This window comes from Haliotis rubra, unplaced genomic scaffold (assembly GCF_003918875.1).
Source record: "Haliotis rubra isolate DU_JTF1 unplaced genomic scaffold, ASM391887v1 Scf1477, whole genome shotgun sequence".
NCBI lineage: Eukaryota > Metazoa > Mollusca > Gastropoda > Lepetellida > Haliotidae > Haliotis > Haliotis rubra.
The window spans coordinates 107,286-121,423 of NW_025765422.1; the positions used below are offsets into that span (position 1 = coordinate 107,286).

General features: G+C 43.0%; 1 protein-coding gene across 1 annotated transcript; it reads left to right on the top strand.

Annotated features, from left to right (window-relative positions):
• Nucleotides 1-3,446: 3,446 nt before the first annotated feature.
• Nucleotides 3,447-13,815, top strand: LOC124269807 (integumentary mucin C.1-like; the record flags this gene model as incomplete). Its single annotated transcript, XM_046704842.1, has 5 exons — nt 3,447-3,735; nt 4,529-4,680; nt 10,870-10,926; nt 11,531-11,620; nt 13,723-13,815. Coding segments are annotated over exons 1-5 (681 nt in total), but the record flags the coding sequence as incomplete, so codon positions are not given.
• Nucleotides 13,816-14,138: the final 323 nt, after the last annotated feature.

Below are 14,138 nucleotides of genomic sequence, written 5' to 3' on the forward strand. Positions count from 1 at the left end.
AAAGAAAGTCAAACAAAATTTTAACCTTTACAACAAGAAATATATAGATACTATCAAACAACAAAGTTTTCAAATTGAAAACATGCAAGCTTTCATGCCTTCTGGTCTTTCAGAAATCCTGTATAAATGTTTTAAGTATAACACCTAAATGACAATTTGATGTTAATGTACATCTACATGCACATATAATTATAAAATAATTTGAAGTGATTGGAATGACTGGAATTGTAAAAAAAATAAAACTAGATAAAATTCATGGCTTTGTAAAGGAGGATTGACAATTTGTGTTACCGAAGTAATCATTCCGATTGTACGCATGTAATAACCTAAGGTGAATAAAGGATCCGAGTGTCTTATCTGTCAAATGATATGGTGTTTATCCATATGTGAAATTGTCTAACAACACATTAAACCAAACCTACCTCTTCACCACTTCCATTAAATGTGTAACACTATTTGTCGTGGACACTTGTCAGAGATATGTCAAACTAAACTACCGGGCCAAAGAAAGTTGTCACCGACTTCACATTTGACCAAACAAATAGAAAAAAGTCATATATGAGATTAATGATAATAATTTTACAACCAAATATCATTTTCCAATATTTTGACTGAAAAGTCATTGTAATGCTGGTCTTGCATTTGCCGCAATTAAGCAACAGTCCAAATTAAAAATTACACAAATCAGAGTTCATTAAAAAAGTGCATAAAAAGTCACATAATGAGACGGGAGTCAGGGGACACGTCAGCAATAGCGAGTGTGACCACCCTGGGCATATATACACGGCAACACACGTCTCCTCATAGACGTCGTCAGTCGGCGGATGACGTCAGCAGGAATCCTGTTCCATAAGTCCAAGAGAGTCTGTTCAAGTTCCTGTCGGTTCGCTAGAGCTGGTACACACCGTTTCCGCTGACAATCAAGATAATCCCAGAGATATTCAATGGGGTTCATGCCTGGAGAACGCGCTGGCCAAGGCAATACGTTGACGTTAACGTTGTGCAGGTATTCTCGAAAAATTCTGGCGGTATGAGGCCTTGCGTTGTCGAGCTGCAAAATGGCTCTACTTCGAAATAAAGTACCAGAAAAGGTCTCAACTCTTCATCCCTGTATCCCTTGGCATTCAGATTTCCTCGGATTATTACCAGTCTTCTTATTCTCTGGCCACAAATGCCGCCCCATGACGCCTCACTTCGTGAACGCCTCCGAAAAACTCGAACCCTAAAGTTTGTGCCCATTTCAGTCCGCGTTGACGGTGTAGAGGGGTCAAGGCCATTGCCTGGCAGTCCGCGTTGACGGTGTAGACGGGTCAAGGCCATTCCCCTGGCAGCCCGCGTTGACGGTGTAGACGGGTCAAGGCAATTCCCCTGGCAGCCCGCGTTGACGGTGTAGACGGGTCAAGGCCATGTCCCTGGTAGCCCGCGTTGACGGTGTAGACGGGTCAAGGCCATGTCCCTGGTAGCCCGCGTTGACGGTGTAGACGGGTCAAGGCCATGTCCCTGGCAGCCCGCGTTGACGGTGTAGACGGGTCAAGGCCATGTCCCTGGTAGTCCGCGTTGACGGTGTAGACGGGTCAAGGCCATGTCCCTGGTAGTCCGCGTTGACGGTGTAGACGGGTCAAGGCCATGTCCCTGGTAATCCGCGTTGACGGTGTAGACGGGTCAAGGCCATGTCCCTGGTAGTCCGCGTTGACGGTGTAGACGGGTCAAGGCCATGTCCCTGGTAGTCCGCGTTGACGGTGTAGACGGGTCAAGGCCATGTCCCTGGCAGCCCGCGTTGACGGTGTAGACGGGTCAAGGCCATGTCCCTGGTAGTCCGCGTTGACGGTGTAGACGGTACAAGGCCATGTCCCTGCTGTTCTGCTACAGTCCGCAACAACTCAGCCCCACATTCTGGCAGGCTGTTAGTACACAAGGAACCCGTAGGGTGGAGGTGACATGGCGGAGTGCCGGATTGATTTCCTCAGATCGACATTGAATGCGGAGACTTTTGTATCTCCTGGATCCCAGAGAGAGAGAGAGAGAGAGAGAGAGAGAGAGAGAGAGAGAGAGAGAGAGAGAGAGAGAGAGAGAGAGAGAGAGAGAGAGAGAGAGAGAGAGAGAGAGAGAGAGAGAGAGAGAGAGAGAGAGAGAGAGAGAGAGAGAGGCTTATGTGTTAAACAAAAAAAATACTCCCCCTCTCCCCACCCCCCTGAATTTTACCAAGAACAACTGAATACTAGTACAATTACAACATTGCTCAACAATAAATTACACTGTCACGGAATGTATGTCAGTTGTAGATGCGTTCCTCGGTATTGCTTTTTGTGCTTCAACTAACCGCCAACTCTACAACAACCTTCGTCTCCCCTTTCCTCATCTTTCCCTGTCCAACATCATTGATCGAAAATTTCCACAGGCACCAACCTTCCCGTGTACACGAGTGATTGGTGAGAACAGCGACAATCCAACCAGTGTATGTCAGTGTATGTTCTCAGGTTGTACTAGAAGCGAGTTTAATCACAGGTCTCATTTTGAGGGAAAATTAGATTTGGTCGATCAGGAAAAACAAACAAAATCAATATGTCGCTGAGGAGAGGCGACAGTAGCTCTATTGTAATTGAATGACCTCCCGTCCTCGAATCGTGACGTTTTTATTATACCTCGAGCTCGACGTTGACGCGTTATGACGACGTTAAACGCCGTGCGCGACAGTCCTATCGCCTTTTTCTTTTCTTTTTTTGAAAATCGACGGATGACTGATTATTAGTTATTACGTTTACAGTTTCCGTAGTCGGCGATGGCGTCGACCGTTTTCCTGCCTCGCCGCGTAGCTGGCATCGACTGCGAGAGATTGACGTGCGTTATGTCATTTATTATCCAGCGGAGAAGAAATTATATATAACGGGCACCTGTCTATCGTCGTGGTTTCAGACCGACCGGAAGGAACCTTTCGTGTCACGCATTTTTTCGTACCAACGCCTGAGACTTGACTGGTAAGTACAATGTTATTTTTCGTTTGTTTGTTTGTTTGTTAAAACTGTATTCTAATACACTTTATAGTACTATTTAAAGAATCCCCAAGGAACGAGAAACGTGGGAAATGTTATTGTTTAAATAATCCAATCACGAACAATAAAACCTATAAAAAGGAAACTTAAAATGAGTATAAACAAACATTCCCTTTAAGTAAATATTCCTATATAAATATATCTATTTCAGAAAAAGAAGAGATGTCCAAAGCAACGAAAACAAGTATGGGTAAATGTGAAAGAATAATTGCAAGCGAGTTTTACAGGAGAAGACTGGAAAAGTTTAGCAACAACAGAATAAAAGTAAGCGAACTCCCCCAGAACGAACCGCTGAAAGTATTAAGCAGAGAAATGATCGCGATAAATGGAGAGACGGGAACTGTCCAGTTATTCAAGTTTGTTGTCCAGAATGAAAGCGTTACATCGGGCAGCAGAATGGAAGTCCTTATCCCGGAGAGGTTTACCGACCAAGCTTCTGAGTGTACCCATATTGTTTATCAAGGTCAGTTTCGAACCAAGAAAAGGCACATGGTGAACGACCTGTTGTTCTACATATTTGAAAAAGAAGAAGAAACCTGTTCAGAGCAGGTGGGGCTTCCTACCAACTACGAACAGTCATCGAGCTCCTCTATCATCAATGGTCAGACAAAAGAATGCTATATCGGTGATGACAAAAAGTCAACAGAACCCGCTATCAACGATAAGGAGGACGATGAAGAAACAGGTATGTGCAGAGGACATGATATTGCAGAGGAAGCGGGTTCCATCAGATATATCTTCTGCACTGTCTGTGGCGAGCCGAATCATGACGCCCAGCATCCCATAGAGGAAGATGAACATAGGTATTGTGATACATGTGGCAAAGTCACGCATGAAGATTGGTCCATTGTCAACTCTTACGCGATGTAATCCTTGCAACGAATACAAAAAGTTATGTAATGTCAAAAGAGGTTTGAGGGTATTTTTGGTGTTGTACCATATAACAGTGATGGTAAAACATAGCTTGTTATTATTTTATAATAAATTGTTTATTCATGAAAAACTAATTATTGTGATTAATAATCAAGATTGTGTTGTATCAGTGGGGATATGTATGTAGTCAATGTTATTCATCTTTAAATGGAAAATGATTTGACTTTCAATTCATTGATTCACCTAACAAAATAGTCATTCTGTATCCAATTTTGATGATTATTATATTAGTCAGTAATAGGTTATATGTCATGAAAATAAGTAAAAAGTGTGTATATAAGTACATGTCAATAGAATGTATCTCACGTCAGTCTACCGTGGACCACTGAAAATGACGGACTGTGAATATCAGAGTGTTGCTGCTTCTGCTGAGGAGTGTGTTCAACTCACGGGAGCTGGTGTTGAGCTTCCAACGCAGAAGAAAACGTGTGAAGATTCTCATTGCTCCATGTTTTTCAAAAGAAGTGTTAGAGTGAAGAAGAAACACATCCCTCGTGTTGCACTGGTGTTATTGTTATCATTTTTAACTTGTTCTTCTATCGCAGAATGGACTATCACAAGCTCTGACAGTCGAATGGGGAATACTGCACCAACTGAGATGCACCCGATGACATATGTTGACTGTAACGATATCAACGTCAGTGCCATGTTGTGTCCTGACCATCAGTTCAAGTTATCTTCCTCCACAAGACTCAATGTATGCAACGTTCTGAACAGTACGATCCTGGATATTCGTCTGTTTGTACACGATAAACCTACCATCAAAGGCATTGCACTTTCTTTGAGTGAATGGAAAACGTTACTTCGATTGTTACCCTTCGTCCGTCGTAAAGTGCGGTCAAGTAATCATCCTGACGTGCAAAGAATATAAGTCATCCAGGACGTAATACCACAGTTTATGACATTGATGATTCAAGATTATAATATACACGTTGAGCTATAATCATAAAGGTGTAATCATTCAATCTATATGAATAAAAAATGTGTCAGTTTTCTATTGTTATTTTTTGTTTTCTTAGTATTTATTTTAATCAGAAACATGTGATAGGTCTACACGACGTAAAAAGAAACAGAAACGCATATAACAGATTGTTGTCAACAAGTTAAGTGAAATATGAGCATCACCTGACATGTTGGCGGAACAAAAGTTACTGCAATGATTGCAGCAAACAGTGTTGACAAGGTAAACAGTAAACAGAGGCTGTAACGATGCATCGAACTATCTATGGATTGCAATTGTTGAATCACCGATAGCAGTTAATCGATGTGTGACTACCGATAGTTTAGTAATCGATTTCTGTTGATACATACGAAGCGCAAAATAAAGGATGTTTGGGTACAGACTTAAAGCTTCACAGAGTATGTTTTAAGTGTTTTTGTGATCTGGGTTTCCTGTTTCTGTCAGTTACTTGTGATCTGGGTTTCCTGTTTCTGTCAGTTACTTGTGATCTGGGTTTCCTGTTTCTGTCAGTTACTTGTGATCTGGGTTTCCTGTTTCTGTCAGTTACTTGTGATCTGGGTTTCCTGTTTCTGTCAGTTACTTGTGATCTGGGTTTCCTGTTTCTGTCAGTTACTTGTGATCTGGGTTTCCTGTTTCTGTCAGTTACTTGTGATCTGGGTTTCCTGTTTCTGTCAGTTACTTGTGATCTGGGTTTCCTGTTTCTGTCAGTTACTTGTGATCTGGGTTTCCTGTTTCTGTCAGTTACTTGTGATCTGGGTTTCCTGTTTCTGTCAGTTACTAAGGGAGACTGAAACAACTTCAACTTGTTTTTATTTCATATAAACTATGCAGACATTTGCGAAGTGACTTTAAATGGGATAATTCAAAGAGAAAAAAACATTGCAATAGATGCAAATCTAGTAAACAGTAAGTCACACTGTAAATAAATGTCAAGATCAAACGAATTCAGTAACCATTAGAGACAATCACACCCTGACACCGTCTGCTTGAGGAAAGAATCAGATTCCGAATGACAGACCTGGGAATGTCCACGAAAGAATCTGAATGTTGTTCTGTACCAGGAACACCGTAGTCAACCTTGCGTTATGCGGTCGAGCATTGTCATGATGAAAATGGTGATTTATCTGTTTATGACTGGAATGACTTGTGACCTTGTTGATCACATCACAATAACGTCGAGCTGTGAGATTCTGCTGAATGTGAATAAAATCTGTCCTACCACTGTACGGAATGGCCGCACACACATCGCCAAATCTGTTTTCTTCCTGAACACAGAATAACGTTCATGACGTCGTCTATTCACGCGTGATCTCTCATCTGCACGTCTCGGCAGAAACCCCATGTAGTTCACATGGTGTTCCAGGATACGTTGTAGGCGACTTGCCAGCGCTGATTGTTGTTCATCTGTCCAATCGCATTATTCCGTTGAGTCTCAGTAAGTTTAGGCATGCCTTTACACCGACAGTACATGTTATAAAACTTCAGTAACATGGCCAGAATTCGAGGGGTTTTATTACCTATCACTAATATTAAAGTAACTAATACACTAATATTAAAGTAACTAATGATTCATCCTAAGAGACAAGACCTGAAAATCTATGTTATGTGTTTTTTCTTTTGAGTAGTATATAAGTGTCAGCTGTCGGAATCAGGTACAGGGCAACCACAGACAAAAGAGCCATCACGCCATTGTCTGGGGACCCTGGAGAGACACCAGGTGTTTGTCGCTCTGCGGCAGGGTTAGCTGATGGATTCCACCGCCTACCTGTCTCTTGATCACGGACAGGTCCACAGGCGTGCTCGATACCAATGGGAGAGTGTTTAGAGCGATCATTCACTCCCCCACAAGTCCCGGTAGTATAGGGCCAGCTGACCTAAGGAAAATTTGTGTATTTGAAGATGACGTCATTAGAGGATTAGTTTGATACAGGTTTTGTGAGTAGGAGAGTAGTCAACACAAAGGATGTGTTAAGTAGTGATTAGGATGAATGAGTGCACAGACTACACTATAAAGAGCGCCTGTGATTGACATAAGATGGACCTATACCTTGTGCCTTACATTATATCCGGTCAGTTGTTTTACTTTTAGTTGTCAGTTGATTTCACTTTTTAACTGCTTAGAAATAGTAATAATAGTTATGCTGACTGTGTACAAGTTAACCCCCAACCCTTCCCCGGAATAACCCTCATGGTCGTACATTTTACTAAAGTCTGCTACTGTCACACACCATGCATACACACCAATGATGGTTTGTTGCATATACATCATTGGATTCCACAAACACTTTACACACCACCATATTTCTGTTAGGTCGCATTATATCTCAGTGGAAGGTAATTGTAGCGCTGTATATATGTTATTAGTTTTAAAAAATGACAAATACGGGTCCACATTATATCCTAACTTCCATTTATGTACATTTTTATAATGACACTAATTGAATTTGTCTACCATGTCCATCATTTAAATTCACTGCGTAACTGGGCTATATCCTAACTTCCATGTATGTCCATCTTATAACACCACTATTTCATTGTTTTCCTATTATGTCCATCACTTCATAAAACTAAATGTGATAGATAATGGCACCAAATGTACGTTTGTAACTCACATGTAAATACTGTACTCCGTTGACATTGTAATCTCCATTTATATGTAACATAATTGTACCTCAGGGTTGGTCACGGTCATTGGTCACATTCTCCACGTAAGGACGTGAGGTCACGTCCTTACGATACGACGGGGAAGTATATCCAGCGTAGAATATTAGAGTCCAGCTGGACCCCTCTCATTAAGCAAGTTAAGTAATTAAACACTCGCTCTGGTCATTGAGATGCCATTGTCTCTGGGCAATACCCATAGGAGTGACAGCGGGTAGGGAGGTCACTAACAGATGACCAGCCATCCCACGCTAATCGAACACACGTGCTGTCCCCTAAATATAGTACTGGACAGGGGATCAAACAATAGCCCCTGATCAGCGGAACACTGGACAAAGGACACTTTGGCCAAGTCATCCCAGATATCCAATAAAGACAATGAGGCAAACCCATAATTAATGTCCAGATATGATGATTACAGTCCTAATTAGGATTAAGAGCAAATGGGGAGAGCGAAGAAGGTTGACTCATCACTGACCAGATACGAAGGGGGGACCAAAGACAAAGGACCAAGAATGACCAACCCTGGGTATATAACGGGACAGGCAATAGGCCTGGAAGAGAAGCTGCAGAGAAGTTCGAGCCTATGCTTGAAAGTGTAGACTGAATAAACAGTTGTGGACCCTCAGACGGACTTGAGTTGTTCATGCCAAGACATCCACATAGAGTAACAACCTATTTCTCTAAGTGCGATACTAAGTAACGGGGTGCAAAAAGATTGTACCTGAAACGCAAATCGGGTCTTGGGGTGCCAGGAAACTTTGGAAAATTGGAAACTTTGTAAAACTGTTCATTGTTAACAATATCATTGTTTAACCATGTTTGTATACATGCATTGAATAAAATATAAATATCATTGATGTGAGTAGATTGTCATTTATATATGTATACATGTGTATAATCATTTTGTCAACCTGATATGACAAACTCTTCACAACACGTATTCACGACAAGGGGTTGACAGTGCTACTAGTCATGTTGGTGAACGCTGTAGCGTTCTGAAATAACATGAATATACAATATACATTGCCCGTCTTGATACATACTTGACATAAATATAAGATATTACACTATTGTTTGAGTGGCATTTAGAAGTTGGTGTGATGAACTACGAGGAGAGCTCTTTGGATATACAACTTTTTTAATATAATATGAGCGACGTTTCGGTGTAGCTACTAACACCGTTATCAAGCAAATGATGTACAATACTAGAGGCATGGTATACAGCTTACTCTGTTTGTGTAACAATTGCCTTCTTCTGTAAACATCCTCCAGGCGCGTAGCAAGCCAAGTTTTCGTGTAAGCCCGATAGGTTGCAAAGCTTCATATTTAGATAGCACAGAAAGCTTCCCCAACCATTTTAGCAACAATCGTGTGTAAGCCCGGGCTTTTTTTCATAATGGTAGCTACGCCCCTGTCCTCCAACCTTGTACATCAACCTCATTAATTTATGCAAACATCAATCACTTACTGTTCAACTTTACTATGTATAATATATCATGCCTCTAGTATTGTTTGAAGTAAAAAACCCGAATTCGAACTTAGGACAATACTTTACACAGCCATTCATTGGCGTCTTGTGTAATTACAGTCACCGTATTTCCGGTAATAAGCCCCGGGGGGTGATGCAGCTCACAATTACAGTCATGACACCCCGGTAAGCGCGAAAAAGCGCCGGGGCTCTAACAAGCGCTGGGTCTGGAAGTGCGTTGAAAACATAAGCATGAGGGCGCTTGGTAGAGGAAATACGGTACCCGCAGAGTGAAATCTGTTTCGTTTGCCCTTTCTGTATATTGTTGGTGGCTAGAAGTCTGGAGTGATCGATTGTGCAAGCAAAACACAGGGAACATTCACTATTTTAAAAACTGTGCGCTAATTATGAATTTTACACTTTTGTTATATAAATATCAGTTAAATCATTAAAACATAACTAGAACTCACCATGCAGTTTGACTCACAGACAGACGGTCTTTTATCCTACTTTCACTTCAATTTTACTCAAATTTCCCATTTCTCTGTGGCTTCTTTCCCATATTTACTCAAATAATCGTTGTGCTTGTTTTCTTCAACTTGTTGTCTTGCTCGGTGTCAGCAAACGTACCTTATTGGAAACATCGATCATGAAAGGTGTACCTGCTTGCACAAGGAGTTGATATCAAACACTCAAATGAACATGAGTTTGTCATGAACATGCCCCCAAGTTGTGTAAATCACAAGACTAACGCAGAAAAGGAACTACAGTCAACTCTTTCAATACATATGGATTTGACAAACGTCATATCGCCCAAAACGGTGCATCTCAACATTGTGAGAAAACGGATCTATACGAGATGTCTGTTCCTTTTCGTTAAAACATACATTTATCGTTTAGTCTCTCCTGTCACCTCAACGAGTGGCTTTAACACTGTGTGCGACAGCGCGTAGGCAGTCTGCTCCGCGCATTTTATACTAACCGATAAACTACAAGTGTGTACATGTACATTCACAGGGAATAGACGTAGTTTCACGTGGCGTGAGAAATATGAACATTTGAACTTGATCAACAGTTTCTAAAACGGAGGGTTTTTTCATTTACGAACTTCATTTTAATTGTTAGAGTTGTGTCATAGAATGGGTTCTTTTTTCTTTAGAATAGGTGACAACAATCAGTCCTCTTTTAGTAGTAGATACTAGCGTCTTGACGCAACTAAAACATATATTTTCTAGTTGACTTGTGTTTTTACCAAAGGTGAGTGAGTGAGTTTAGTTTACGCCGCACTCAGCAATATCCCAGTCATATGGCGACGACCTGTAAATAATCGAGTTACGCAATCGGGAACCGATGACATGTGTCTCACCATACAGAGAACAAAGAAGTTTATCCATTCTCAATTGCGGATAAAGTTGTAAATTCGTCCGCTGTTTGATAAATTGTGGTTTTTTTACTTTTTTGAAAAAGAGCAGTATGAAGTATCTCTGTTAAAGTGAAATACTACCTTTGGAGAAATATGATCGCTCGGTTCGTAAAATTCACAGAAACTCATCGTTAGTTCCGTCTGTCTGTATCCGTGTGTGTCAAGAAAGGGTATTTAAATATGACCTTAAACAAACAGTTTATGGTTCCGGGGGTCATCTCATGCGGAGGCGAATTAATCATATCAACTGACAAGACAATGTGTGTGGTGTTGACGTGAACGTGATCGTAATGCTGCTGCCACCACCACCACTACTACTACTACTACCACTACTACTCCTGCCACCACCACCACCACTACTACTACTACTACTACTCCTGCCACCACCACCACTACTACTACTACTCCTGCCACCACTACTACTACTACTACCACTACTACACCTGCACCACCACCACCACCACTACTCACTACCACTACTACTACTACTCACTACCACTACTCACTACTACTCACTGCACCACTACACTACTACTACTCACTACTACTACTACTCACCACTACCACTACTACTACTACCACCACCACCACCACTACACTACTACCACCACTACTACCCTGCCACCACTACTACTACTACTACCACTACTCACCCTGCCACCACTCACTACTACTACTACTACCACTACTACTACTACTACCACTACTACTACTACTACTACTACACCACTACTACACTACTACACTACTACCACAACCACTACTCACTACTACCACCACTACTACTCCCTACCACCACTACTACTACTACTCACCACTACTACCCTGCCACCACTACTACTACTACCACTACTACTCCTACACTACTCCTGCCACCACTACTACTACTGCAACCTACTACTACTACTACTACTACTACTACTACTACTACCACTACTACTACTACAACCACTACTACTACTACTACTACTACTACTACTCCTGCCACCACCACTCACTACTACTACTACTACTACACTCCTGCAACCACTACTACTACTACCACTACTACTACTACCACCACCACTACTACTACTACTACTACTACTACTACTCCTGCAACCACCACTACTACTACTACCACTACTACTCCTGCCACCACTCACTACTACTACTACTACTCACTACTCCTGCCACCACCACTACTACTACTACTACCACTACTACTACTACAACCACTACCACCACTACTACTACCACTACTACCCTACCACTACTACTCAACTACTACTACTACTACTACTACTACCACTACTACTCCTGCCACCACTCACCACTACTACTACCACTACTACTACTACTACCACCACTACTACTTCACTCACTACCACTTCACTACTACTCACTACACTACCCTACCTTCACCACTACTCACCACTACTTCTGCCACCACTACCACTACTACTACCACTACTCACCACCACTACTACTACCACTACCACTACTACCCACCACTACTACTACCACTCACCACTACTCACTACCACTCACCACACTACTCACCACACCACTACTCACTACTACTACCACTACCACCCTGCAACCACCACTACTACTACTACTACCACTCACTACCCCACCACCACCACTCACTACTACTTCACTCACTACTCACTACTCACACCACCACCACTCACTACTACTACCACTACTACTCACTGCCACCACTCTCACTACTACCACTACTCACTACTCACTCACTACTCACCACTACTACTCACTACTCACTCACTACTTCCACTACTCCCACACCACTACTCACTCACTCACTACTCACCACTCACTCACCCCTGCCACCACTACTCACTCACTACTACTACTTCACTACTCACTTCATCCTCACCACCACTCACTACACCACTACTTCACTCACCACTACTCACTGCCACCACCACCACTACTTCACCACTACTACCACTCACTACTCTCCTGCCACCACCACTCACTACTTCACTACTCACCACCACTACTCCACCACTACTCACTACCACCACTTTCACTTCACCACTCACTCACTTCTCACTACTACTCACTCACCACTTCACTACCACTACCACTACCACCACTCACCACCACTTCACCACTCACCACTCACCACTACTCACCACCACTCACCACCACACCACCACCACACTCACTACTTCTACCACTCACTCACTCCTGCCACCACTACTACTACTACTACCACTACCACTACCACCACTACTCACTACTCACTTCACCTACCACTCACCACTCACTGCCACCACCACCACTACACACACTACTACTCACCCCTGCCACCACCACTCACTACTCACCACTACACTACCCTGCCACCACTCACTACTACTCACTACCACTCACCACTCCTGCCACCACCACCACTACTACTACACTACTCACCACTACTCAACTCACTACTCACTACCACCACTACCACTCACTACTCACTACTACCACCCTGCAACCACTACCACTACTCACCACCACTATCCTCACCACCACCACTACTCACTGCACTACTACTCACCACTCACCACTCACTACTCCTGCAACCACTCACCACCACCACTACTACCACTACACCACCACCACCCTGCCACCACCACCACTACTACTCTCACCACCACCACTCACTACTCACTACTCACTCACCACCATCCTGCCACCACCACTACCACTACTACTCACTACTCACTACCACTACCCCCACCACCACTCACTACCACTACTACCACCACCCCTGCCACCACCACTACACTCACTACCACTAATCCTGCCACCCACCACCACTACTACCACCACCACTACTCCTGCCACCACCACCACCACTACACTACCACTCACCACCACCACCACTCCTACACACACCACTACCACTACTACTACTACTACCACCACTCTACTGCCACTCACCACCACCACTACCACTACCACCACTACCACCTCACACACTCACCACCTCACTACTACTCACTACCACTACTACTACACTACCCTGCAACCACTACTACTACTACTACTACCACTAATACTCCACACCACCACTACCACTACCACTACACTGCAACCACTACTACCACCACCACTACCCTGCCACCACCACTACTACCACTACTACCACTACTACCCTGCCACCACCACTACTCACTACTACTACCACTACTACTCCTGCCACCACCACTACTCACTACTCCCTCCCGCCACTACTACTACTACCACCACTACTACCCCTGACACCACCACTACTACTACTACTACCACTACTACTCCTGCCACCACCACTACTACTACTACTACCACTACTACTCCTGCCACCACTACTGCTGCTGTTGTTACTAACGTTGCTGCAGCTGCTACTACAAGTATCAGTGCTACTACCGCTTCTATAACGATCTATTCACCTACAATAACACATACTGCTAAGACTAACGCTGCTGCAGCTGCTGAACATATATCCGATGCTTATAACTTTACTTCAATAGCTGGTGATGGAACATCTCCTGATCCATGTCCAGGATGATGTTTTACTTGACAACCCAACTTAACGATTAACAACGAAAGCATTTGAAGACAATATGCTTTTTTTTTTAAAATCATGTCTTCGTATTACATATT